This window comes from Hypanus sabinus, chromosome 4, assembly GCF_030144855.1.
Source record: "Hypanus sabinus isolate sHypSab1 chromosome 4, sHypSab1.hap1, whole genome shotgun sequence".
NCBI classification, from domain to species: domain Eukaryota; kingdom Metazoa; phylum Chordata; class Chondrichthyes; order Myliobatiformes; family Dasyatidae; genus Hypanus; species Hypanus sabinus.
This window is the reverse complement of record NC_082709.1, coordinates 22,887,202-22,915,115: the sequence shown is the minus strand read 5'-3', so window position 1 is coordinate 22,915,115 and position 27,914 is coordinate 22,887,202. Positions and strand designations below refer to the sequence as shown.

Below are 27,914 nucleotides of genomic sequence, written 5' to 3'. Positions count from 1 at the left end.
GCTGAAATAACGACACGGAGTCGGTGAGCTGCAGTTGCAAAAAGAGATTTATTCAAACCGCGGCCTCGCTTTAAAGCCTTCCTGATCACAGTCCCGTCCCGCGTGCAGGCTTTTCCCCTTGCTGGTGAAGCAGGCTTGGCGCCCTCTTTGGGACCGGCCTCAATGCCGGCGCGCACTGCTTTGTGAGCCAGTTCGAGTGCACTGGGAAGTGGGTCGCCACACTCTCCACTAACATCCACCTGATCACATGAGTACCCTTCTAATATTACAATTTTGAAAAGTGGCCATTCATTCCCAAAACATTCTGTGCTCTCTTCAGCAGTGTAGTAAAATGATTTACTACTGTTGATATACCAAGATACAGAGGGAAAAAATTAACTGTTGTTTTGCATATCAACCATACAGATAATGTCACCACAGTGCCCTGAGATAGTGCAAGGGAAAAACAGAATGCAGAAAAGAGTGTTACAAATGACCCATACGTATGTCATCATATTACAGAAACAAGACAGGAAATTTTGAATTCGTGCATGACTCTTCCAAGACTGCAGGATAGTGTTCTACTATGAAGTGTGATTTGTTTCAAAGTAAATTTATATGTTTTCAAAACCCATCTAGAATTTGTCTTATTCCATATCCAGAAGTTTATATCAGCATTACACATGTAGACTGCCTTGAAGATTGGTCACCTCCACTCCACCTTGGTTTACCCTGTAGAATCTCTCCAATTATCCTCAGACTTCTGCTGACCCCTACATTACCTAATGAATGAACGAAATATAACAATTTCACTTTCCACAGATGCTGTCCGACCTGCTGTTTCTACCAGTTTTTTTGTTTTTAATCTCATGCAAACTTTCCTGCTTTCTAAATGTTCTGCACTTCCTTCGCACTGGAGTCATTTTTTAAAGCCAACTGAGCAAATAGAATCATCGGCTTTATAAATAGAGGCAGAGAATAACAGCAAGTAGTTAGTACGGACTTTAACAAAACATTAGTTTGACCACAATTGAAATGATGAATGTAGTTCTAGCAAGTGCACTTCAGGAAAGATGTGAACGGTGCTATCTGGGAAACACAAAATGAAGATATTGGGGAAAATAATCAAACAGTAATAGGAAAAAGTATTTTTACATAGGTATTGTCTCAGAAGCACTGCAAGGGATGTTGTCCAAAATTATTTTGATAAGTATCTGAATGGATGAATTTGCAAGGCTCAGTGGAAAGGGACAAACTTAATTGTTCCTATATGAAGCCAGCATGGATTTGACATTCCAAATAGCCCCTTTTCAAGCAAAGCATTTCTGTAATTTCAAGTTCTTTAAACATTGTGGATCACATATTAGATGATGCTCAACGCATACTCCAAAAAAAATTCAAGAAATCTTATTCAACTAACAGTGTGACAAAATCTCTGCCGTCGTTTCCTCTAAATATGTTTAAGCCATTTTGCTTTATCAGACTCCTGAAAAATGGGGTAGTCTGTCAAAACATTTAAAGTCATTTTGGTGAATAGCTGCTCATTTCTAGTAACCAGGTGAAAATTTAACAGGGAATCTGAATTATACTCATCTCGCAGGAATGATCCTATTAAGATAGCTTGTGTTTAAGAAATAATTATGCCCCAGAAACTAAAGAGGTAGCTCCAGTCACATTTTCCAGTTCTGGTATTTGCAGATAGGACACCCAAGGTTAAGGCAGGCAAGAATTTTGTATGATACTTAATTAACAGCAGATGCTGCTAAGCACTTTACTGTGAAAGAAAAGTGAGGAAGTCTCAGTACTTCTCTAAATCAAGGAAATACAGACACCTTCTGAGGACGAGTGAAGAATTATTTAGCATGGAAACACAGGTCCTTTGGCCCCACCCCAAGTTGACCATGCCAAGCTACCTAGTTGACATCATTCCATTTGCCTGCATTCAGCTCGTAGCCCTCTAAAACTTTGTACCTATCAAAGGTATTTTGAATGTTTGAAGTTGTGTACGTATTTTTCCTCCTCCATATACTCACCACCCTTTGAGAATATTGAGTAATATCATTAAATAATTTTACAACATCAGTATTATGAAGATTTTTTCATTCTTAATTATTTAGATAAAAACAAGTTTCTTACTTCAAATCAAAACTTCAACATCCGAAAGTATAGTAACTTTTAATTTAAAAGCTACCTAATGAAAACATATTGAAAATACCATTTTATAACCTTGTCCCATTAAAATAGCAATCTCACTGTGAATAAAATGACATTAAAGTATTTGCCCCCAAAATAATGTTTAATTTACCAGTAAGTCCCCGCTCCTTGAGATGTAAGATCCATTCCATCTACAGCATTATAATTGTCATCATCCATAATCTTTGATAACCCAAAATCAGTTATTTTTATTTCTCCACATGCAGTTCCATCGACCAGAAGGATATTACCTATAAGGAAAAAATGTAATTGCAACTATTTTAATTGAACACTTTTTAAACAAAGTAATAGAGCTTTGACCAGTTTCCAATCCAGACGTCGAAGGTTTGGAGAGGAGGCAACTTCAATCAGGTCCAACTTCCAAGGATAAAAGGCAGGAGCGTAACAGAGCATTGACTAACATCCAATCAGTTTTTGGGATATATTCATAAAAGCAAATTAAAGGAAGGAAGGGGCAAGCACAGTCGCCATCGCCTGTGTGGATACAGAGCTAAAGGCTGAAGAGATCATGGAGGCACTTGTAATGATCTTTCAAGAATGACTTGATTCTGGAATGGTTCCAGATGACTGGAAAATATCAAACGTCACTCCACTCTTCAAGGGAAAGAAGCAGATGAAAGGATACTCTTGGCCAGTTAGCCTGACTACACTGGCTGGGAAAATGTTGGGAGTTGATTATTAATGATGAGATCTCAGGGTACTTGGAGGCACATGATAAAATAGGCCATAGTCAGCATGATTTCCTCAAGGGAAAATTTTGACTGCCAAATCTGCTGGAATTCTTTGTAGTAGCAAACAGGATAGATGGAAGGAGAATCAGTTGATGTGTACTTGGCAAGGCCTTTGATCAGGTACCACATGAGGATGCTTAACAAGCTTTGAGCCCATGGTATTACAAGAAAGATTCTAACATAGATAAAACAGTAACTGATTGGCAAGAGGCAAAGATGGGAATAACGGGAGCCTTTTCTGACTGGCTGTTGGTGACTAGTGATGTTCTATGGGGTCTGTTTTGTAACCAATTCATTTTATATTTATATGTCAATGATCTGGATGATGGAATTGATAGCTGTGTTGCAAAGTTTGCAGGCAATATGAAGATAGGTGGAGGGGGAGATAAATAAGGACAGATTAGGAGAATGGGCATAGAAATGGCAGATGGAAAAAAGTGCTAAGAAGTCTTTGGTAAAAGAAATGAAAGGATTGACTATTTTCTAAATGGAGAGAAATGCAAAAGCTGGGATGCAAAGGGACTAGTGGGTCCTTGTGCAGGATTCCCCAAGGTCTGTGGCGAGAAAGGCATGTGCAATGTTAGCATTAATTTCAAGAGGACTAAAATATTAAATCAAGGAGACTTTATAAAGCATATGGTGAGGCCTCACTTGAAGTATTGTGATCATGTTTGGGCCTTTTCTTTTTAAAAAGGATGTGCTGAAACTAGAGAAGGTTCAAAGGAGGTTCATGAAAACTATTCCAGGATTGAATGGTATGTTACATGAAGAACACCTGATGGCTCTAGGAAGGGGTGACCTCGTCGAAACCCTTTGAATGGTGAAAGGCCTTGATAGCGTGGATGTGGAGAGGATGTTTCCTATGATGGGAGAGTCTAAGACCAGAGGACACAGCCGCAGAATAGAGGAGTGTCCTTTTAGAATGGAGATGAGGAGTTTCTTTAGCCGGGGGTTGTGAATCTGTGGAATTCTTTGCCATATTTAAGGCAGAGGTTGGTTGTCAGGTTACCAAGGAATATAGGGAGAACGCAGGAGACTGGGGCTGAGGTAAGTTGGATCAGACATGATGAAATGGCGGAGCAGACTTGATGGGCCAAATGGCCTATATCTGCTCCTATGTCTTAAGGTCTATACCCGTTGTTTTGTTTTGGTTACAATGTCCTCCAGAGTGCTTTACATAGGAAGTACATTTGCATAAAAGAAGCAGCCTTCTTTTAGATTTGTTTTTTTTTTGTGAGTTTCCTAGATTCAAATATTGCCTGAAGAGTCAGTTAATTTGTTGTTCCAGTGACAGATTTTTGATGTAATTGTTACTTATATTTTTAAGTCATTCTGGTTTTGTGATGACATTATGTCATTCCTTCAAGCAAATATTCTTTGCAAAATGATATAACATCCAGCGGTTTGCTCAAAATATAATACTACGTGGCAGGTAAAGTATCACAATTTGAAGGCTGTAGAGATTCAAACAATTCCATTACTCAATCTATTACTACTTTTCCTTTTATGAAAGACAGCTTAGTTCTTGCATTCATATTTGCACTAAATATCCTTATTCTAAAGTTCTTCACAAACAATGATATCCATCAATAGCCAGTCAGTGGTGCAGTGGCATCCGCACTAGACTTTGAGGCGAATGATCCTGGATTCAAATCCAGCCGGCTCCTTGCATGCTTTCCATTCCCGCTGGGTTGAGTGTTGAGCTGGTAACTCAGCCTCTTGAAATACCGAGGAATGCTAAAGAAATGGCAATGTTGCCGGCTGATGTGCCACAAGGCGCAGAGAGGAACAATAACCCAATGGTAGGCAATTATGATGTAGAAAATCCAGCAGCAATTTGAGCATAACACTCCCACAATGACCACACAATCCTTAAAGTCTGTATCAGTTTCTGTTAGATTGTGTACATTTCCCAATTAATTGAGAGCAATTCCAAAACTAATCATCCAATAGCAACCTAATTAGAAGTCATAAATAAGATGCCTGAATGTCACATCATTCAGTCTGATGAAAACTTACCAGGCTTTAGATCATAGTGTATAATGGGAGGCTTGATCTCATTTAGGTATCGCAATGCATTTGCTATCTGCATTACAATGGATCGTGCTTCCTTCTCAGACATCAGTTTATGTTGCTTCAGATAGAAATCCAAGTCATTTCCTTCACAATATTCTAAAACAGTACAAAATCTAAGAGAAAACAATGAAATCTTATTACATAACTTCAATAGCACATTAGCTTAATTAAAATTCTCTTCATTTTGTATGACTTGTTTGGTTTAGCTTAACTTAACTATAACTGTCAGCTGGCATCTATCCTCCTACAGTTGACAGCTACATTGATGTTAACTTGCCACACTTCTTCCAAAGAAAACAGCAACCCAATTTTGCATTTTCTTCAATTTTATATCTTTTCCCCCCAAAATCCAAACAAGGGACGTATTGGATGGCCAGTTTTTATTGTCCATTCTTAATTATCTGAGCAGCTTGCATTGAGTTCCCTCCTTGAGATGCAGAGATGCCTCTGTCATTCCCTTTACTCCACTGTAATAATATATCCAATTTTAGCTTCGCACTCTCAAACTGTAGGGCAAATTCTGTCATATTATGATCACTGCCTCCTAAGTGTTCTTTTACCTTAAGAACCCTAATCACACCTGACTCATTACACAACTAATTCAGAATTGACTTTTCCTAGTGGGCTCAAATAAACTGCTCCAAAGAATGTTCTTGTAGGCATCCAGCACCAACTTTATTTTCCCAATCTATCTGCATACTGAAATCCCCCACGATCATTAGAACATTGTTTTTTTTAAAAAACATACCTTTTCTATCCCCAATTGTAATTTGTAGCCTACATCCTGGGTACTGTCAGGAGACCTGCATATAACTCCCATTAGGGTCTTTTTACCCTAATACCCTTTTCACCCTTAACTCTATACTCACAAGAATGCTTTATTTTCTGATCTTGTCACTTCTTTCTACGGGTTTGATTCTCTTTTGTTTTAAGTTAAAGCCAGCCCACCCCTCTGCCCACCTTGCCTGGCCTTTTGATTAGGTGTGTATTCTTGGATGTTAAATTCCCGGCTGTGATCTCCTTTCAACCACAACATCTTACCTGCTCATTTCTAACTATGCTACAAGATCATCTACATTATCCTGCGTGCACTCAAATGTAACTTCTGTCCTGTATTCACTATCCTTTTCAATTTTGTCGCCATGTTTTAAGACAACCTGGTATTTTTGTCGTTTCCAGTGCAGATCTCAGTTACTGGCTTAATAGACAAACAAAATGCTACATCCAACATTAAGGAAAACGTTTGACGACCAGCCTCCAAGTTACGCTGTCAAAAACCTTTTATTTAGTTTCAAATGATATTATAACATATTATCTAAAGAACATGAAGTATCCACGTTTTCTATCAGTCTTTACAAATAAAATATGTTACTACCCCTTTATTCACCATTTACAGGTTGATTGGCTGCACTGGTTAAAATGATGGGGATTTGGGGACAGTGCAGAACATTTTTTATTACCAACAACATAAAGTAGTCTGGTATTTACAAACTTTGAGAATTTTGTTATTCTATGCTTCGAGGCTTGAAATACATCATATGTGCCTTTTAATAAGTTTTATCCACCACTTTCGCTGTTTTATTAGTCTCAGTCTCTAAGATCATATAAGTCAAGGTCCATATCCTTTCCCCATCCTAACTATCACACATTTGAAATGCATATTGCAGTATTTCAAGATATACTGTTCTTTCATCTGGTACCACTGAAACATTCCAACATGGCTTCCTCATTTTTCTTTCAGCCAGATCATGCATGATAACAAAACTGCTCTGGGGGGTGGTGGGAGTACCCCTCAAAATTGAACATCAGTGTGCAGTTATATTATTATTAATATTTGGTATATTATGCCAAACAGGTACCTCAAAAAGGTACCAGTTTAGATAAGCTCTCCCACCATGCTGGGTTAGGGTTGAATTAAAATAAAAATGGTATTAGCAAGCATGGACTCAGGTGCCAACTGGACTGTTCCCGTGCTATTTATTGCTGTCTCCTTATATGCCCCTCCTCCATTTGCTTGTCAAATAACCAACTTTAGTACTGAGTAGCAGAATTGGACTTCTAATAATCAATTCTTTTTATCTAGCTTCCACAGTTTTCTGTAACACCTCTGAGGAAGTAAACATTGCTTGGTAAGTGCAATTGAAAAACAGGTTTCATAAAAAAGATCAAGTTCAACCACATTGTCATTCCACTAGCTTTGGGTAACTAGGCACTAAATAACTGAAATGATTTCAAATGTACCCATAATTTAAAATGTTCGCATACTGCTAGGGTTATTTAACTTGACGGTTTCTTAACAAATTAAAGCTTACTTCTATGCAAACACCCCTAAAAAAATTTAGAGCCACCTCTAAGCCTGAAGTAAGTAGTATAAACTGTCAATACTGGTTGGCACAGTTTTACTAGACTAATATGAACAATTTAGAAACACAAATAACTCCTTATGTTTTTGAACCAGTTATATACTGATCTTTGATATATTGTATCCCAAATGATTTGAGCATTGTAATACAACAGAACAGTATATTTTGATCATTTTTATGTTTTTTGATACCTGTGGTGTTCAACTTGGAGACATTTACAACACTTTTCTGCTTTACTGAAACCATACTACTAGGAAACACATTTTGCATACCAGTATATTCTATGCCACAATATTAAAAGAGTAATGCCTTTAAAATGTTATTCCATTATAGAATTTCACATAGGAAATTATACATGTTTGAATGAGACAAGCTACAGCAATACCAAACCTTCTTTGTATCAAGAACATCAACTTAAAATTAATAAGAATTTTATCTTCCTATTACTTGACAAAAATACGACCTTAAAGTATGTTATTTCTCCTTTGGTTTGACTGTTTATTCACTGTTTATACCTCTCTGTTGGTACCCAGTAAGAGACAAATCAAAGCAACATTCTCATTCTGAAGTACAAAGCAGTATACTTACGTATCTGTATCCAGGGAGAAATAGTCATACAATTTTACTATTCTGGGATGATCCAGTTCTTTGTGTATTCTGTATTCTCTACATGCATGCCTAAAACCAACAATTAAAATAATGCATATAATTCTACTTTGTTCAGAAACTACAGAAAATTCTATTTGTAATTTTATGTATAAAAGACATACTTGTGGTAATTTTCTTTCTTTTCTTCCCTCCAGTTTTTGTTCAGTTGATGGATTTTCACTGCTGCGTACCTCTGCTCAATTAAATCAAAGGCCTAGTATATATAAAAAAAAGCTTCAGAACACAATTTTATACTCACTTGCAAACATGGTTTTTTATGGCTCAATATACACTTGGTGAATTTTTAAAAAATCTCAAATGCAGTGTCTTCAGAAGTAAAAAGGGATTTGACAAATGTTCAGTGTGTGCTGAAAGGGACAGGATGAAAGATCAAGAATTTCTGTCCATTAGTACAACCTGCCAATAGCAATTGCTCCGGCATCTTATGATCACTGTATGATATCTGGGATCTCAACCTGCTCCAGAGCATATCACTGTGTTCAGTTTAGAATGCGCAAGTACTTGCACATTTTCACTCTAAAACAGGAAAAATTTAACAGCTAAATTAAGATTCTTAATTTTAAATAAATGAAGAATAGGGCCAACTTTAAGCACTGCATAAGGAAAACTGTAACAGCACTCCAATATATAAAAACATGAAGATGCCAGAAAAGGGAAATGAAACTGAGAATGTCAGAAATTCTCATGTCTAGCAGTAGCTATGGAGAAAGAGTTAATGAAAGACCTTTCATTAAAAGTAACAGAACAATATTAATTGGTGAGAGACTACAAGGAGCATAATTAACTCTGCCAAGGCCCTTGGAGGCAGAAGATGGATCTAAAGCAATGACAACAAATCCACTACAATCTATTACAATGTTAAAGCTAAAGGAAATGACCCTTCTGGTCTAGATACATTTGATAAGGCAATTTAACCAATGCTAAGTCATCTGTCAAAATCCTAAAGTCTATCATCCAACTATTCAAATTGCAGTTAACTTCCAAATTTATATTTTCCATAACATTTACAACCCCTTCTTGGTTACCTTATCTTAGTTAAGTCTAACATCCAGAGAATGGTAATGTAGTAGTTACACCACTGAATGAATAATTCAGAACCTTGGATGAACAATCCAAAGGCATGATTTTGAATCCTATCCGGTCAGGTATACACAGATGCCAATACAAAATAGAAACAGAGGAGGGTGGCTATGGGAGTCCACTAATTCTCAATGCCAAAAGTTATGTCTCATGCTACTTGTCATACAAATTCCTTTTTAGTTAATGATTCAGTACCATATTCATTTGACAGCAGCAAGACCACAGAAAGTAAGGAATTTCTAAGTTTATTATTAAGACAGGCAAAGTCTTAAGGTCATAGGGGCCCAGAATGGGAATATGGCAGACGGTGATTGAAGCAACACAAGGGGTATACCTATTTATCCACATTCTTAATCTGTCCATTGCAGATCTACTTATGACCTTAAGGAGCAAAATTGCGCTCTTCAGCCCATCAGGTCTTCTCCACTATTTGATCATGGCTGATTTATCTCCCCCTCAACTCCATTTTCTTATCTTCTTCCCATAACCTTTGACACCTTATAATCAAGAACCTATCAATTATTGCTTTAAATAAATCCAATGACTTGGCCTCTTGTAGCAATAGATTACAGATTCATTATCTTCTGGCTAAAAATCCTCCACATCTCTGTTCTAAACAGATTTCCTATTATTCTGAGACTGTGCCCTCTGATCTTACACTCCCCCACTAGAGGAAACATCTTCTCCACATCCACTCTCTGGGCCTTTCAATATTCAATAGGTTTCAATGAGATCCCATTCCATCCACCACTTCATTCTCCTAAACTCCAGCAAGTACAGGCCCAGAGACATCAATCACTCCTCACACAGCAACCCTTTCATTCCTGGAGAAATTCTTGTGAAACTCCTTTGGATCCTTTAATGCCAGCACATCCCTTCTGAGATAAAGGGACCCAAAATAGCTCTCAATGCTCCAGGTCTGACCAAAGCCTTATAAAGCCTCAGCATTACATCGTCGTTTTTATGCTCTAGACCACTTGAAATGAATGCCAATATTGCATTTGCCTTCCTTACCACCAACTCAATCTTCAAGCTAATCTTTAAGAAATCCTGCATAAGAACTCCCAAATCGCCTTACACTTTTGATTTCTGAATTTCCTCCCCATTTAGAAAATAGTCTACAGCTTTATTCCTTCTACCAAAATACATGACCATACACTTCCTTACACTGTATTCCATCTGCTACTTCTCCACCATTCTGTCAATCCAAGTCCCTTCTGCAGACTCCCTGCTTCCTCAACACTACCTGCCACTCCACCTATCAACCGCAAACCCGGCCACAAAGCCATCAATTCTGTCATCCAGATCATTAACGTATAATGTAAAATACACAAACCCCTATGGAACTAGTCACTGGCAGCCAACCAGAAAAGGCCCTCTTTATTTCCACTCTTTGTTTTCTGCCAGTCAGCAATGTATTGATGATAATTTAAAATTTATTATGTGTGGTTCTTGACCAACTTAAAACTAGTTTTACTCCTCCTTATCTAAGCAAATCTCTCATCATTAGAATCTGAAGTTAAACTGTGGCCAAATATATTTAAAGAGGATCAGCACAAATTTGTTAACATATATTCATTACTCTTAATTCTTATCTGGATCCCAAGGCCTTTTCAACCTTGAATTGTGATGCATAGAATTGTTTATAAAACTCCAGCTCACTCGCAGGATCATCTATGCCTGTACTTATAATAACACCAGGTACCATTAATTTTAGGGACCTGATGTTTTAGATTGAAAGGTACACAGTAACTGGCCTCAAAAAATGCCAAATAGTAAAGTCTTCTAGTGTGGACATAGCCTCAGTTGTCACTTTATTAGAAACCTCCTGTACCTAATAAAGTAGCCACTGAGTGTATGTTTGAGCTCTTCTGCTGCTGTAGCCCATCCACTTCAAAGTTCAAGGTGTGTGTTTAGAGACACTCTTCTACACACCATAGTTACAATGCATGGTTATTTGAGTTACTGCTGCCTTCCAGTCAGCTTAAACCAGTCTGGGCATCCTCCTCTGACCTCTCAGACATTTTCACCCACAGAACTGGTGCTCACTGGATGTTTTGTTGCTTATCGCACCACTTTGTTGTGCGTGAAAATCCCAGGAGATCAGCAGTTTGACATAATCAAACAAATCTGTCTGGCAACAACAATCATTCCCCACCGTCAAAGTCACTTAGATTGCATTTCTTCCCTATTACAATGTTTGTTTGGTTTGAACATCAACTGAATCTATTGACCGTGCTTTTATGTGCTAATGTTGCAACACGAATAGCTGAACAGATATTTGTTTTTTTAAAGGTGTACCTAATAAAGTGGCCACCGTGCATATCTTAATCTGAATTTTCTCACTGGAGTGGAGTTGAAGAAAAAAAAAGGAACCTGTTCAATCTGTTATCACACTATTCAACACTCATCACTATCCCAGAATCACCTTTATCAAACCACTAATGCTTGCATACTTATACTTTTGGAGGCAGAGCTACAAGTTACCTTCACCTAATTCACTGCAGCACATGAAAGAACAAGCCTTAGCACATATCAGTACTCTCTCCTATCAAAAAAGTGTTTTACTGGACCAAAGAAAACTTGAACCAAAGAACCCCTTGCAATATCTTATGAACCACCTGGCACAAGACCAGCATTAAGGAAATATACCACTGCCTTCAGCATGCCAGCACAGCTTTGAGCTATCTGTTGAAGAGTTCAGAGACCTCAAACAAACCAGAAAACTCATCTGACAGAAATTATCCGTCCTCTTTTACACTACTTATGGATTACCCACAGCAGACACCTCATAGCAAATGTCTAATCAACAAAAGTAACATTTATTTTGGCACAACTCAGAGGAATGAAACAATGTGGAATTTAAGCATTTCAGTTACTGACAACTTTAAGACGGAGGAAAAATTGGGGATCAAGATTTGGCAAAGTTTGTGATGTACCAGGGTTTCTTTTGACTAATGAGGATTATTAAATTATTCCAGATGGTTGGAAGGTGGAGCGCAAATAATCTCTAAGAAGAGAATCAGCCACATTGGTCAACAGTATGGATACTTCAGAAGAAATTTATGTGATCAGAAGAAGAAAGGGATCAAAGGACATTTTGGGTGAAGAAAAATAATTGAACATGTCAGGAAGAAAGATCAAACAGAAATAGAGGGAAAGATGTTAATTTGCAACAAGGAAATGAAGAATGCCTTATCTTTTTTTATTGATTTTTTATGCATTTTCTACAACACTATAAATAAAAAAAAACCCAAAGCAAAATAAAAAAAATAATACAGTGCAAAAACATACAATAATAACGTAATACAAAAAAGATAATTGAGAAAGCACCCAAATTGAAGTCATGTAAAGTTAGTATCCTCCCCGAGCCCCACAACAACAAAAAATTCCAGACCAACCACAACACAATATAGAGAATATAAATCAGGACATTCAAACCTCCAAAACTGTAAATACACTTGAAAACAGAAGATAATAATGCCTACTACCAAAAAAAAGAGCTGAAAGTAAGGGACTGAAAAAAAAACCTTAATTAAGAGGAAGGTTATGAAAGTACTCAATAAAAGGTCCCCAGACCTTATGAAACTTTATATCCGAATTAAGAATTGAATAATGAATTTTTTCAAGGTCTAAACAGGACATATCATTAAGCCATTGAGCATGCATGGGCGGGGCAACATCTCTCCATCTGAGGAGGATTAAACGTCTAGCCAGGAGAGAAGCAAAGGATAATATTCAACACTTAGTTGAACTCAAACGTATATCTGTCTCACCCAAAAAAACCAAACAGAGCAATTAAAGGGTTAGGTTCTAAGTGGTGATTCAGAATACAGGATAAAGTTATAAAACATCTTCCCAAAATTTCTCTAAACTAGGACAAGACCAATACATATGAATAAAAGAAGCCTCGCCCCTTTTGCATTTATCACAAAGAGGACTAATATTAGGGTAAAATCGAGATAATTTAGATTTAGACATATGAGCTCTATGAACAATCTTAAACTGTAAAAGGCAATGGCGAGCACAAAGAGAGGTTGAGTTAACCGATTTGAGAATTGAGTCCCAAATCTCATCAGATAGAGATATTTAAATCATGCTCCCAAGCCATTCTAATGTTTTCCACAGGGGCATGCTGTAAAAATGCTAATTTATCACGAATAAATGATATTAAATCTTTACCTAGTGGATTAATAGAAAGAAGTAAATCCATAACATTTTTCTCAGGCATTTCAGGAAAGTTAGGAATTAAAGGACTAATAAAGTGTCTAATTTGGAGATATCTAAAAAAATGGGCATTAGGCAGATTGAACTTAGCAGAGAGCTGTTGAAAAGATGTGAAACAATTGTCGATAAAAAGATCTTCAAAATGTCTAATGCCCTTCCTATACCAACCATAGAATGTTGAATCATACATAGTAGGTAAAAAAAAAGTTGATTATTTAAGATAGGACTAGAAAGGGAAAAACCATACAAACCATAAAATTTCCTAAACTGAGCCCATATTCACAAAGTGCGTCTGACAAGAGGATTAACAATTAGTCTAGACAAACTACCAGGGAGTGCAGAGCCAATAAGTGCAGAAATAGATAAATCTTTAGTGGAATTCAACTCCATTGCCACCCAATTAGGCCACTCGGGTTGGCTATGAAAAAAGACCAAAAGGTAGTGCAACATATGTTAGCTGCCCAATAATATAAACAGAATTAGGTAAGCCCATGCCACCCTCTTTTTCAGATTTTTGAAGATAAACTATTAATTCTAGAATGCTTATTCTTCCACAGGTATGACAAAATAATAGAGTCTAAGGAATCAAAAAAGGTTTTAGGAATAAAAATTGGGATAGATTGAAATAAATATAAAAATTTAGGGAGAACATACATATTAACATTAATACGACCTACCAAAGACATAGATAGAGGTGACCATTGTGACAGACTCTGTTTTGTAGAATATAAAAGATTGGCAAAATTTTCACGAAAAAGATCATTAAACTTCCTTGTAACTGTAATCCCAAGGTAAGTAAATTGATTATGAACTACTTTAAAAGGGAGGTCATGAAATGCTAATTCTTGTGCTTCTTTATTAATTGGGAAAAGTTCACTCTTATGTAAATTAAGTTTATAGCCAGAGAACTGGCTAAACTGATCAAGAAATGAAAAATCATCAGCATAAAGAGAAACTTTATGCTCAATAACCCCTCTCCAGATCCCGGTCAGTTCAGGACAGTTTCGAAATGCTATCGCCAAAGGTTCTATAACCAAATCAAAGAGAAAGGGACTTAAAGGGCATCCTTGATGGGTGCCACATTTGAGGTTAAATAACTGGGATTGCTGAAAATTAGTCAAAACAGGCGGTAGGACACAGATACAGCAATTTGATCCAAGAGATAAAACTTTGACCAAAGTCAAATTTTTCTAAAACTGCAAAGAGGTAGTTCCACTCTATACAATCAAATGCTTTCTCTGCAACAAGAGAAATAACGCATTCAGGAATCCCAGTTGAAGGTGAATATTAAAATGTTAAATAAACACTGAATGTTAAAAAAAGGAAGATAGTTTTTAATAAAACCAGTTTGATCATCAGAAATAATAGAGGGAATAACAGTTTCTAATCTATGAGCCAAAGCTTTGGCCAAGATTTTAACATCAACATTAAGCAAAGAAATTGGCCTGTACGAGGAACACTCTGTTGGGTCTTTACCCTTTTTAAATAAAAGAATAATAGATGCCTCATTAAAAGAGGGTGGCAATTTACCATAATTAAACAAGTCAGATAGTACTGAGAGTAACTGAGGAGAAAGAAGTGAAGAGAATGATTTATAAAATTCTATGGGGAACCCATTAGGTCCAGGAGATTTGCCTGAAGACAATGCAGAAATTGCAAAAGATATTTCTTCTGATGATATAGGCTCATTAAGTTTGGCTTTAAAATCAGATGAAAGCGAAGGAATATTCAGATTATTTAAGAAAAGATCAACAGAAATATTCTCATTCAGAGATTCAGAGGAATAAAGCTGAGAGTAAAAATTTTTAAATACGTCACTGATTTCTAAGTGATCCAATGTAAAATCCCCATTCTCCTTCCGGATCTTTGTAATATGTTGTTTAGCTTTAGAACGCCTCAGCTGATTAACTAGAAATTTACCAGATTTGTCACAATGAATATAAAAGTGACTCTTACGTTCAACAGGTTGAGTAGACAAAAGATTAAATTTAGTTTGAAGTTCTACACGCTTCTTGTATAATTCAGGATTCTTAGTTTGAGCATACAATTGATCTAATTCTTTAATTGGATTAATTAGGTCTAATCGATCTATATGGGACTTTCTATTAAGATTTGCTGTATAAGAGATTATTTGACCCCTCAAATATGCTTTCATGGCATCCCAGACAATCTGGGATGACATTTCAGATGAAATATTGGTGTTAAAATAAAAAGTTATCTGATCCTTAATAAATTTTTGAAAATCGTCATCCGATAATAAAGTCGAGTTAAAACGCTAGTGTTTATTCCTCTGAGGTAGACCAGGAAAGTTTAAAGACAAAGTAATTGGGGCATAATCAGTATACTCTGATAATCACAAGAATAGACAAATGGAATAAGTTGATTATCAAGTAAAAAATAGTCAATTCTAGTAAAGGTATGGTGAACATGTGAAAAAAAAGAATAATCTCTCTCAGTAGGATGAAGGAAACGCCATATATCTGAGATACCATAATTAGAAAGAAAAGAGTGAATAGCTAAAGCAGATTTAGTAGGTGATCTAGTAACAGAGGACGATCGATCCAAATTAGGATCTAACCAACAATTAAAGTCACCACCCAGTATAAGAGAATATGAATTTAAATCTGGTAGTGAAGAGAAAAAACGTTCAAAAAATTAACATAATCAAAATTGGGAGCATACAGGTTTGCTAGTACAACTTTATTATATAATTTACCAGAAATGATAATAAAACGGCCATTTGTATCAGATATCTTATTATGGAGTTCAAAAGGAATATTTGAATTAATAAGGATGGAGACCCACACCCCCCCCAGCTTTGGCAGCAAAAGATGAATGAAAATGCTGACCCACCCACTTTGACAAAAGCCAAGAATTATCAAAACTACGAATATGAGTTTCTTGAAGGAAAGCAATGTCAGCTTTGAGTTGTTTAATATGAGAGAAGACCTTCCTTCTTTTAACAGGATGATTCAATCCCATTACATTTCAGCTCACAAATTTAAGTGTATTAACCATTATCAATTGTTAGTGCATAGAAGGTAGTAGGCATATAAAAAATCAAACAGTACAACAACAGTCTAGGAGCAAAAATGTAAACATAAATCAGTAGAATCAGGACAGAGACATGTCCTGAATAACAAGGGAAAACAAAAAGAAGTGTTTAGTAGTGTTGGAACTGGAGAACCCACCCCATCCTCGCAACCCAAAACTAGAGGGCTACCCAAAAAAGCAGCTAGCTCTACAAAAAATATTAACCCAAAAATGACTTCCAGTTCTGTATCTTTAACAAAGGTTCCGTATATATAATATAGCAAATAATAGCTAATTTATGCACTGGAGAGCAAAATTACAAATAGGAACAACTTCATGTTATGAATGTACCACAGCTCTGAGGGGCTGAAGGGGCGGGAGCAGCCCCCTCCTTCCGGAGAATCGCAAGAGCACTATTAATTTGGGTCTCGGACCCAGGAAAATGAGAGACAATGTAATGGTTTTGGCCATTGCTCTTAGAGACACCTGTGCGAAGGGCATGACCCTGCTACGTGACAGCTACCACGGATATGGACACCCTCGGGCAATGTGGAGGTGGGGATTGCATCACCCTACTTTGATGGACATCTACAACTCTGCAAGTCAAGATAAAAGGGGACTGCAGAAGGCGGTACCCCAGCGATGCACCAGAAGGACTCCATCGCTCAGCGCTCCCATGATAGCTGGAAGCCAGTCAAAAGCCACGTGCGCTCCGTAACTCCTTTGCCTGGGGAGCGGGTGGCTGATAATACCGAGAAGGACTTCAAACTAATAACAGGGAAACAACGCTCCCCTGATTCAACGGAGTTGCTTCATCAAAGGCCCGGGCAAGTTTTTCCGTTTCTCCTCAATCTCTCTAAAACACGTGAAATCCAGCGATTCCCCAAAAAGACTGAAGCCTGCAGACTTCTGAGTGACTTTTATATTTCCAACGGACAATATATATTCCCCTAGACAACAGTCGAGATTATTTCTTAATGATGATTATTGCTATACCCGCGCTTTAGATTGAGTTTTGCCGATGTCTATGTTCTGAATGTTTGTATTAACCTTACTTTTGTGCCCCCCTTTATGAATAAAAATGTTCGAAAATAGTGCCATCAGACTCCAACGGACCTCTCTATCTTTGCTGGTAAGTTACCCAGTTACGGGATACGTAACACTACAAAAAATATTAACCCAAAAATGACTTCCAGTTCTGTATCGTTAACAAAAGTTCCGTATATATATAATATAGCAAATAATAGCTAATTTATGCACTAGAGAGCAAAATTACAAATAGGAACAACTTCAACAGAAAAGGTATAATACAAAAAAAATCAGAAAAGAAAACTAAAACTAACCTACCTGCGAGAAACTATGAAAGATTGAAAGAAAAAAAATTTTAAGGGGGGGGGGGAGGAGGGGGAAATTATAAGTTAAAGACAGTACTTATCAGCCGTTTACAGAAAAAAAGCAAATCTTATACTATAAAACAACCAACAGGGAGGCCTTCAATAAAAAACTCTAAACCTCAAAAACAAATTAAAATCAATTGTAGTTCACTATAAAGTTATACAGAAGTAAAATAAATTACACAGGTAAAATCTAAAAGTCCGCAGGGAAACATTAAACTTAAATCATCTATTTAGGAAAAACGCACCAAGTCCAGGGAGAAATTAACTAGAGCCCTTAGAATCTCAATAGTTAATGTCTGAATTATTCAAGTAAAGTCTGAGTTCGGAAAAAAGAACTTTACTTCAAAAAGTACTTATCAACCATTTCAGAAGGTCAGACCGGTTCCAAAGAAGACAAGATGGCTGGAAGATTTCCAACAAACAACTCAGCCTCCTTCACTGATTTAAACCACATATTCTCCAGTAGTAAGCGTAATTCAAAGATCGGCTGGATTTCAAAGAGAAGGCCTGAATCCACGATCAAAAAGCACTTTCATTACACCTTTAAACTCAGCACGCACCTTCAGAACCTGGGGGGCATAATCTTCCACAAAACGAATGTTCATATTTTGAAAAGCAAAAGTACCTCTGTGGTGTGCCTCCATAATCAAACAGTTTTTCACCTGGTATCGATGAAAGCATAAGATAACTGGCCGTGGACGGGAACCCAAAATTGCATGAGGAACATAAATCCTGTGAGCCCTTTCTAGCTCAGGTGGAGTCAGAAGAAATTCTTTCCCGAAAATCTCAGAGAAAAAGAGGAGAAAAATTCAACGGAAGAGCCCTTTTCGGTGGCCTCCGGCAAACCAAGAATTCGTAGATTGCAACGTCTGCTCCGATTTTCCAGATCCACCATTTTGGAAGTAAATTTACTGTTCTTCTCCGCTAGGTTGGAGCAGAAAGTTTCAAGATGTTGAACACTGCGCTCTAAATCTTCAGAAGTTAGGTTGATGCGAGATAAATGTTCAGCATGGTCATCCACTCTGGCATTAATCTGATTCAATTTGGAATCCAGCTGGTTGATAGAAGTTCTAAATTCAGTTTTAATATCCATTAAAGTAGCTTGTCGATGTTGTTCCAAAATAGCGAGAATCTCAGCTGACAGAGCCGTGGAAGTTTCGTTTTCCCCCGATTTTAGTACCTTTTGTAGCCATTATGAGATAGATGTATTCGCAGGCAGGTAAAAGAGAACTAATAAAATAACAAACTAAGGTTTAAAAAGGGAGATATATAGTGCAAAGATAGGAAGTATAACGGAGCAAAAGTTTGCAGCGACTAAACAATCGCTATCATTATCTTAGAAATAAAAAAAAAAGTCCACACCTCACTTGCACTTTGGAGGTGGAGGCAGCAGAAGCAGGTTTTTAAAGAGATGATTGCCAATATAGAAAATAATACAGCAATTTATCTTTCTTTTACAGGACAATTTTGGAATAGTGAGCAATTCTAATGCGAAAGAAACCAACTCAAAATAATTATGAACTTTAGCATAATTTCAGAACAGGTAACAACTAAGTGCCAAACATCTACAATCCTTAAACTGATGGGCTGATTAACAGGGGACATAATAGAGAACATCACTGTGAAAGAAAAACCTTTTCGGCAATGTTATTTAGTCTTTAATATTGTGTAGTATTTGTTCTTCATCCAGATATTTGACTTGATTACCCATCCTTTCCCCTTGAAATATCACTATTTTATCATTTAATCTCTTGGCTTCTGCCCGAAAAAAGATGTCCTGCTCTTTTCTCCTTCCCTGGTGCAGGATGGGAAGCACTTACAGGCTTTCCCTGGCACAATCCCTGGGACTATGTGATCACTGATGCAAACTGACATTTTACTGTATGTTTTGATGTACATGGGATCAAAAAAAAATCTCCAATATTTTTCTGCAGTAGATTTGAAGATTGTACAATTTGGATCAATATTTCCAACTTCCATTGTTACTATTCATTCCTGAAGTTATGAAACAAATTACACAAGTTATCAATTAATTCTGACATTTCTCATACACAGTTCAAAACTATTTTTAATCTGAATAAACAATTCAATATTCATCACTTCAGATTTTGAATAAATGCCCGAATACCAGCATACCTGACCTAATGCAATTGTTGATTAGCTTAAATTGGTAACAAACTCAGCACAGACCTGACCAAACAACAGAGCCTCCCAGAATTTCCTATCCTTTATCGCAGAGGAGCTAGATGATAGCAAGTGGGAGAATCTTGATCTACGTGGATTCAGGATAATATGTTGTCTGTACATCCTGTCTTTACAGATGATATAGCATCCCCAATACATGCTGCCCTTAGGATGGCTATGGTGGGGAAGAACTGGTCACCCACCTCTTTACAGACTTTGGATTTGCATGGAGGGTGTAGAGTTGAATGCAAGGATGTGTCCTGGTTTATGCTGGGCAGCCGTAGAGGACTGATCTATGGGCTGCTCCCAGGGAGTCAGACCCACACACACCAAGACAGATATCAAGTGCTGCTAGAGGATCATCAACTCAGCCAAAAATGCCTTCTGGCCTGCCTGAAATTTCTTGTTCTTGCACAAGACGCCTGTAAGGGAAAACTGCAGACTGACTGAGTTCAGGCTGCAGGAGGTATATGCTAAAGGGATGGACTGAAACTTGGTGCAGCCAATGATAAGTCTCTGTGGGCAAGGACCACAGTCAAGGCTCATTCTGGTACTGCACAGTTTGGGTGAGAAAGCTTCTTGAACAATGGAAAAGTGCATATTACCCCAGGGAACCACACGAGTGCTGTATTTGCTTATTTATTTTTTTTAAAAGTTTACACTAATGAATGTAACAAGCATGAAGGTGAAAGTTTTTTTGCACAATTTTCTTTTCTGTACATCTGTAATACATAGTTGTTTTTTCTTAAATTTAAAAAAGGCATCAAGGCCAGCAAAGACATTGTGGGCTAAAGGTGCTTTGCTGTACTTGTGAAATATTTCACATTTAACTCATGGACTGAACAAAGTCCCATCCTTCCATCTTGTGAGAGTAAAGCAAAAAAATATATTTTCTGGACCATCTCTAATGTCTTTAAATTCTTCCAATAATCTGGCATCAGAATTTATACTAGTAGAGGCCAGGCCAATGTTTTATAAGTGTTGTGCTCTTGAAAGTGTTGTACGAGCACAAGTTCCCAACTTTTATACTCAATACTTCCACTGATCAAGTTTTGCAATGAACTTCATTTGACATGTCTTCATGTTTTACTGGCCTGATCTATTTAATTCCAACTACAATCTATCGCTACCCTCTTTGCAGTTCATATCACTGTCAAATCTTGGTGCATTTGCAAACTTAAGAATTGTGGCTTGTTACAAACTTAAGTCCAGTTCATTAATATTGGTTACAAAGGCTACAGAGTGAATTTATGAAGAATACCACTGTTTAACTTCCTCGAGTAAAAAAAAACATTCACCATGATCCGGAGAAATTCAAATCAAAAGCCTTTTCCATACAAGTTCATCTCTCATACCAATTCCACAATGAGGGTATATTGACAACAAAGTCAGAGCCTCTGCAATGCTTCTTTTGACCACTTGGGGCATAGTGCTTATTCTGAGCCTGGTGCTATATAATTTTCAAAGATGCTAATTCTCTTATGCTTCCTCATGTACTATGCTTCTCATGTCTAATATTTCACACTCTTGCTCCTTAACACATGACATCATATGAAGCTAGCTGGAAAGTATTAATTAAAACCTTAGTTATATCCTTTTCTGTTCAGATTTCTTGAAATAATTTTCTTTGTTAGCCCTTACGAAGCATTTACAAAAATATTTTTTGATTTCACTGCCAATAAATTTTCATACTGTCTTATCTTATTCTACAACCTTTATGCTCAAGGTTTTCTGCTGCATTAAACACTTGGGTGTTTCACACAGGCTTCAATTCTGCAGTTCTGTTCAATTCTCTGAACAGCTCTGCTGCGCTAATTTTGGTAAAAAGTAATTACAGTCAGCCCTCCTTATCCGCCGGTTCCACATGCGCGGATTCAACCAACTGCAGATTGGGAAAACCCATAAGTTCTCTCTCCAGCACTTGTTGTTTGAGCGTGTACAGACTTCTTTTTCTTGTCATTATTCCTGAAACAATGCAGTATAACAACTATTTACATTATATTAGGTATTGTAAGTAATCTAGAGATGATGTAAAGTATACAGGAGGATGTGTGTAGGTTACCGCAGATCGGGAATCGAAAAAAAAACAGAAGTTCTCCAAGTCAAAACAGGTACATCCGGTATTTACCGTCAGTTAGTCAAACATTTGTCTTAGTATATATTTTACCTTTCTATGCATACAAAACACTGAAGAAACGTATGTATTTCAATAATTAAACCACTGCGTTGCTTAGTAATAATTGTAGCTTTCATCGGGGCAGGGCCTTCACATGCTCCATTATTCTCACTTTATCCCGACTGTGGCCTAATGCTTTTCCAATGACCGATGGCGTTTCACCTCTTTCCAATCGCTTTATTATTTCCACTATATTTTTAATCGTGATCGTTTTCTGGAATAGAAATACTGCGGGTGGCAGGTCCCGAGCTTCGCCAGGTCCTGAGGTCCACCGCTCTGAGCAGGTTAAATAAGCTCCAGAGCTCTGCTGGGTTCTAAAGCCCACCAACTTGAGCATCCACGTATTTTGGTATCCCTGGGGGGTCCCGGAACCAATCCCCCGTGGATAAGGAGGACCGACTGTATAAGGCCTTTGCTTCTTTTAGCAGGCCCTCACAGAGATATGACACCTACTGGACTCATACAGGCGTTCAATTTCCTTTACTTAAGATGGAGAACCAATTTCAGATTGGACCACATTATCATTTTTTAAAAATTCAAAGCTCGGAGGCAACTGACTCATTAGATTCCCCAAACACTTTCTATCAAGTCAGGAATCAAGAACTCTCACACGTAACTGCATTAGTGCAATTCCAACAAATCATCATCAAACTGGGCAAAACAACCAGCTTATTTGGCTTCCCATCCTCCATGTATTTTATTTCCAGTGATGGTCTATGGTTACAGCCTAAACAATGTACAAGAGGCATTGCAGAAAACCAAGACAGCACTTACTTTACCACCTATCACTCTAGATAAGGAAAATAAATCTGCCATGTCCTAAAGATTCACCTAAAAGCCACACATCACCACCACTTGAAAATACATTACCATTCCTCTGTCATTACTATAACACAAAATTGTTCACCATTCCACTGCAGTAGCTATCTTATTGAGGATAATACTGATGCGTCCAACTGATGAATAAAAGTTCACAGCACCGACAATCCAGGACATTTATATATCCCATCAGGAAACGATCTATTGATAGATCAACTGATCATTAAAGTGACCTCCTTTAATGGTTATTCTAGTCTCCCTGTGCTGCCTTTGAAGTGGAGGAGGCTGCAGATACTCCTGGAGAATCTCAGTAAATTCTGGACTGAGACCACCCAGCTGTGGCTGCTATCATTTCACAAACTGCAGCCATTAGGGTCGGGCAGCAGGCAACAGCAGGAAAGTGGCAATAAGAGGAAAGTTGCTGTCCCGAGAGCAGGTCTGCATTGCACAATCACTTCCACATCCAGGAGACAGAGAAAAGATTGCTGGCACGTCAGTGACTTGATACAAAGCTCCTTTTGACTAATGGTACTCAAAACCACCATTACAGACTTCTGTCTCATCAGTAGTTCAACTCTGCTCGCGCAAGCTGGTGAAAACTGCTGCAGTGGTTAGACACCAGACTCATTTCAAAAGAAAAGGTCCATGCAAGGTTCTGTGTAAGTCTGAAACTGTGCTGACATTTCACAGACTTTCTGGCAGGCATGCCAATGCATTAAAAGCCTCACCACATATTCTCTTTAGGCATCCATGGTAGAATACTCCATTGAAGTCGTCATCCGAAACTTGTCATCTCAGAGTTCATGGTATAGTCATTTTAACTGACCTTTCCATGGCCTGGATGCAGTCAACTCATGCTAGTGACTAATGTATGAATCCCACCTTCAGTTAACCTCTAGGTGCCCTTAATCTGAGTTCTCAACTGAGTGACAGATCAAATGATAAGGTACTTCCATTATTCTCTTGCTGGTCAGCTGCTTCTGGCCATCTGAAAGGAGAAAGGCATGAAGGTAGGGTTATGATAAAATTTGTGAAGATAGGGCAAGTAGATGGGTGCAGTGAAGGCAGAGAATTGAGAGAACAAGATAACAGGTGCAGGCTTACATCAAGAAACAGACAAAAATACTGGAGGAATTCAGCAGCCCAAGGAGCATCTATGGGAAAGAAAAGATTATAGTCGACTTTTTGGGCTGAGACCTTTCATCAGGACTGGAAAAAAGAATGAGTCATAGTAAGAAAGTGGGGCGAGGGGAGGAAGAATCACAAGATGAGAGGTGAAACTGGAAGGGGTGAAGAGTTGGGAGGTTGATTGGTTAAAGAGATACAGGGCTGGAGAAGGGGAACGTGATAGATGATGACTGGCCATGGAAGAAAGAAAAGGGAGAGGAACACCAGAGGCAGACAATAGGTAGATAAGGAGATAAGGTGAGAGGGGGAAATGGGGAATGATTTTGAGGGGAGGGGGTGGGAAGGAGGCACTATCAGAAGTTCAAGAAATCAATATTCATGCCATCAGGTTGGAGGCTAAAGAATACAAGGTGTTGCTCCTCCAACTCGAGTGTGGCCTCATTGCAACAGTACAGACAGACATGGACTGACATGTCAGAATAGGAATGGAAAGTGGAATTAAAATGGGTGGCCACTGGGAGATCCTGCTTTTCCTGGCGGACGGAGCTAGGTGCTTCCAATCTACATTGGGCCTCACTCATTATACAGGAGGCCACACCTGAAGCACTGGATACAATAGATGACCCTAACAAAATCACAGGTGAATTGCTGCCTCACCTGGGAAGATTGTTTGGGCCCTGAATGGTAGTGAGGGAGGAGGTATGAAGGGTCTTAGCCCAAAACATGAACTGTAGTCTTTTCCAAGTTTGCTGCCAGGCCTGCTGAGTTCCTCCAGCAGTTTGTGTGTGTTGCTTGGATCTCCAGCATCTGCAGATTTTCTCTTGTTTGTGATCAGGATTATACCATATACAGGTTGTAGAAAGGAGATATTTGTGTATTGTGTGGGAAATTGATTACAATGAGCTTTGGTTTAAAACAGAATGGGCAGTGTTGTTGTCAGCCATGGTTTAAAAAAAACAAATGGCTTGAAGTGCCTCTTTCAGTGCAATTGCTGAGTGATGGAAGTGTATTGTTGATAATGGCAAAGCAGGTAATACAACTGACTGGCAGAGGGGGTGGGGTGGCTCTGTTGGTGAGGAATGATATTCAGTCCCTTGCGAGGGGGGACATAGAATCTGGGGATGTAGAGTCAGTATGGATAGAACTGAGAAATTCTAAGGATAGAAAGACCCTAATGGGAGTTATCTACAGGCCCCTAAACAAAGTTGAATGAAGAGTTAAAATCGGCATGTCGCAAAGGTAATGATAGAGCTGTCTTGGGGGATTTCAACAAGCAGGTAGACTGGGAGAATCAGAATGGTACTGGACTCCAAGAAAGGGAGTTTGTGGAGTACCTCTGAGATGGATTCTTAGAACAGCTTGTACTGAAGCCTACCAGGGAGAAGGCAATTCTAGATTTAGTGTTGTGCAATGAACTGGATTTGATCAGGGACCTCAAGGTAAAGGAACCATTAGGAGGTAGTGACCATAATATGATATGTTTTAACCTACAATTTGAGAAGGAGGAGAGAAAATTGGATGTGTCAGTATTACAGTTGAACAAAGGGAACAAAGCTATGAGGGAGGAGCTGGCCAAAGTTCAATGGAACAATACCCTAGCAGGGAAGATAGTGGAACAAAAAAGGCAGGTATTTCTGGGAATAATGCAGAAGGTGCAGGATTGGTTCATTCCAAAGAGGAAGAAAGATCCTAAGGGGAGTAAGGGGTGGCCGTGGCTGACGAGGGAAGTAAAAGGCAGTATAAAAATAAAAGAGAAGATAAAATAACATAGCAAAGATGAGCGGGAAACTGGAGGACTGGGAAGCTTTTAAAGAGCAACAGAAGATAACAAAAAGGCAATACGCCAAGAAAAAATGAGGTATGAAGGTAAACTAGCCAAGAATATAAAGAAGGCTAGTAAAAGCTTCTTTAGGTATGTGGATAGCAAAATTGGGCCATTGAAGACAGAAAAGGGTGAATTTATTATGGGGAACAAGGAAATGGCAGATGAGTCGAACAGGTACTTTGGATCTGTCTTCACTAGGGAAGACACAAACAATCTCCCAGATGTAATAGTGGCCAAAGGAACTAGGGTAAAGGATGAACTGAAGGAAATTTATATTAGGCAAGAAACGGTGTTGGAGTCTGAAGGCTGATAAGTCCCCAGGACCTGATGGTCTGCATCCCAGGGTACTTAAAGAGGTGGCTCTAGAAATCGTGGACACATTGGTAATCATTTTCCAATGTTCTATAGATTCAGGAACAGTTCCTGCTGAATGGAGGGTGGCTAATGTTGTCCCACTTTTCAAGAAAGGAGGGAGAGAGAAAACAGGGAACTATAGACCGGTTAGCCTGACGTCAGTGGCGGGAAAGATGCTGGAGTCAATCATAAAAGAGGAAATTACGACACACTTGGATAGCAGTAGAAGAATCAGTCCGAGTCAGCATGGATTTATGAAGGGAAAATCATACTTGACTAATCTTCTGGAGTTTTTTGAGGATGTAACTATGAAAATGGACAAGGGAGAGCCAGTGGATATAGTGTACCTGGACTTCCAGAAAGCTTTTGATAAAGTCCCACATAGGAGATTAGTGGGCAAAATTAGGGCACACGGTATTGGGGGCAGAGTACTGACATGGATTGAAAATTGGCTGGCTGACAGGAAACAAAGTAGTGATTAACGGGTCCCTTTCAGAATGGCAGGCTGTGACCAGTGGGGTACTGTAAGATTTGGTGCTGGGACCGCAGCTGTTTACAATATATATTAATGATTTAGATGAAGGGATTAAAAGTAACATTAGCAAATTTGCTGATGACACAAAGCTGGGTGGCAGTGTGAAATGTCAGGAGGATGTTATGAGAATGCAGGGTGACTTGGACAGGTTGGGTGAGTGGGCCAATGTATGGCAGATGCAGTTTAATGTGAATAAATGTGAGGTGCCACTTTGGTGGCAAGAATAGGAAGGCAGATTACTATCTAAATGGAGTCAAGTTAGGAAAAGGGAAAGTACAACGAGATTTAGGTGTTCTTGTACATCAGTCAATGAAAGCAAGCATGCAGGTACAGCAGGCAGTGAAGAAAGCTAATGGCATGCTGGCTTTTATAACAAGAGGAATTGAGTATAGGAGTAAAGAGGTCCTTCTGCAGCTGTACAGGGCCCTGGTGAGACCCCACCTAGAGTATTGTGTGCAGTTTTGGTCTCCAAATTTCAGGAAGGACATTCTTGCTACTGAGGGAGTGCAGCGTAGGTTCACAAGGTTAATTCCCGGAATGGCGGGACTGTCATATGTTGAAAGATTGGAGCGACTGGGCTTGTATACACTGGAATTTAGAAGGATGAGAGGGGATCTGATTGAAACATATAAGATTATTAAGGGATTGGACACACTGAAGGCAGGAAGCATGTTCCCACTGATGGGTGAGCCCAGAACTAGAGGCCACAGTTTACCCAGAGAGTGGTGGATACGTGGAATGCTCTGCCCCAGAAGGCAGTGGAGGCCAAGTCTCTGGATGCATTCAAGAGAGAATTAGATAGAGCTCTTATAGATAGCGGGGTCAAGGGATATGGGGAGAGGGCAGGAATGGGGTACAGACTGTGTATGATCAGCCATGATCACAGTGAATGGCAGTGCTGGCTAGAAGGGCCGAATGGCCTACTCCTGCACCTACTATTGTCTATTGATGAAAATGGAAAAAGTATTCACAAACCTTGAACGAACATACAGAGTCATTAAATCTCTTGCTATATGTCAGTCAGGTCCTTAGAGGTAACCCGATTTACCACTGCCTCAAACTGCCACTCAACTACCTGTACAATGACTTCCTGTGGGTACAGGATCTCCCTCCTCTCCAGATCA

General features: G+C 38.5%; 1 protein-coding gene across 12 annotated transcripts in view; it reads right to left on the bottom strand.

The window, feature by feature from the left end:
* Window positions 1-27,914, bottom strand: part of LOC132392553 (serine/threonine-protein kinase tousled-like 1) — a 144,358-nt gene that overhangs the window by 12,094 nt on the left and 104,350 nt on the right. For all 12 annotated transcript variants that reach the window (XM_059966566.1, XM_059966569.1, XM_059966567.1 and 9 more), the window contains 4 exons: window positions 8,134-8,225; window positions 7,952-8,041; window positions 4,944-5,113; window positions 2,285-2,423 (listed from right to left, as the gene is read on the bottom strand). In XM_059966566.1, coding sequence (XP_059822549.1) covers window positions 2,285-2,423; window positions 4,944-5,113; window positions 7,952-8,041; window positions 8,134-8,225 — 491 coding nt within the window. The remainder of the gene's footprint in view (window positions 1-2,284; window positions 2,424-4,943; window positions 5,114-7,951; window positions 8,042-8,133; window positions 8,226-27,914) is intronic.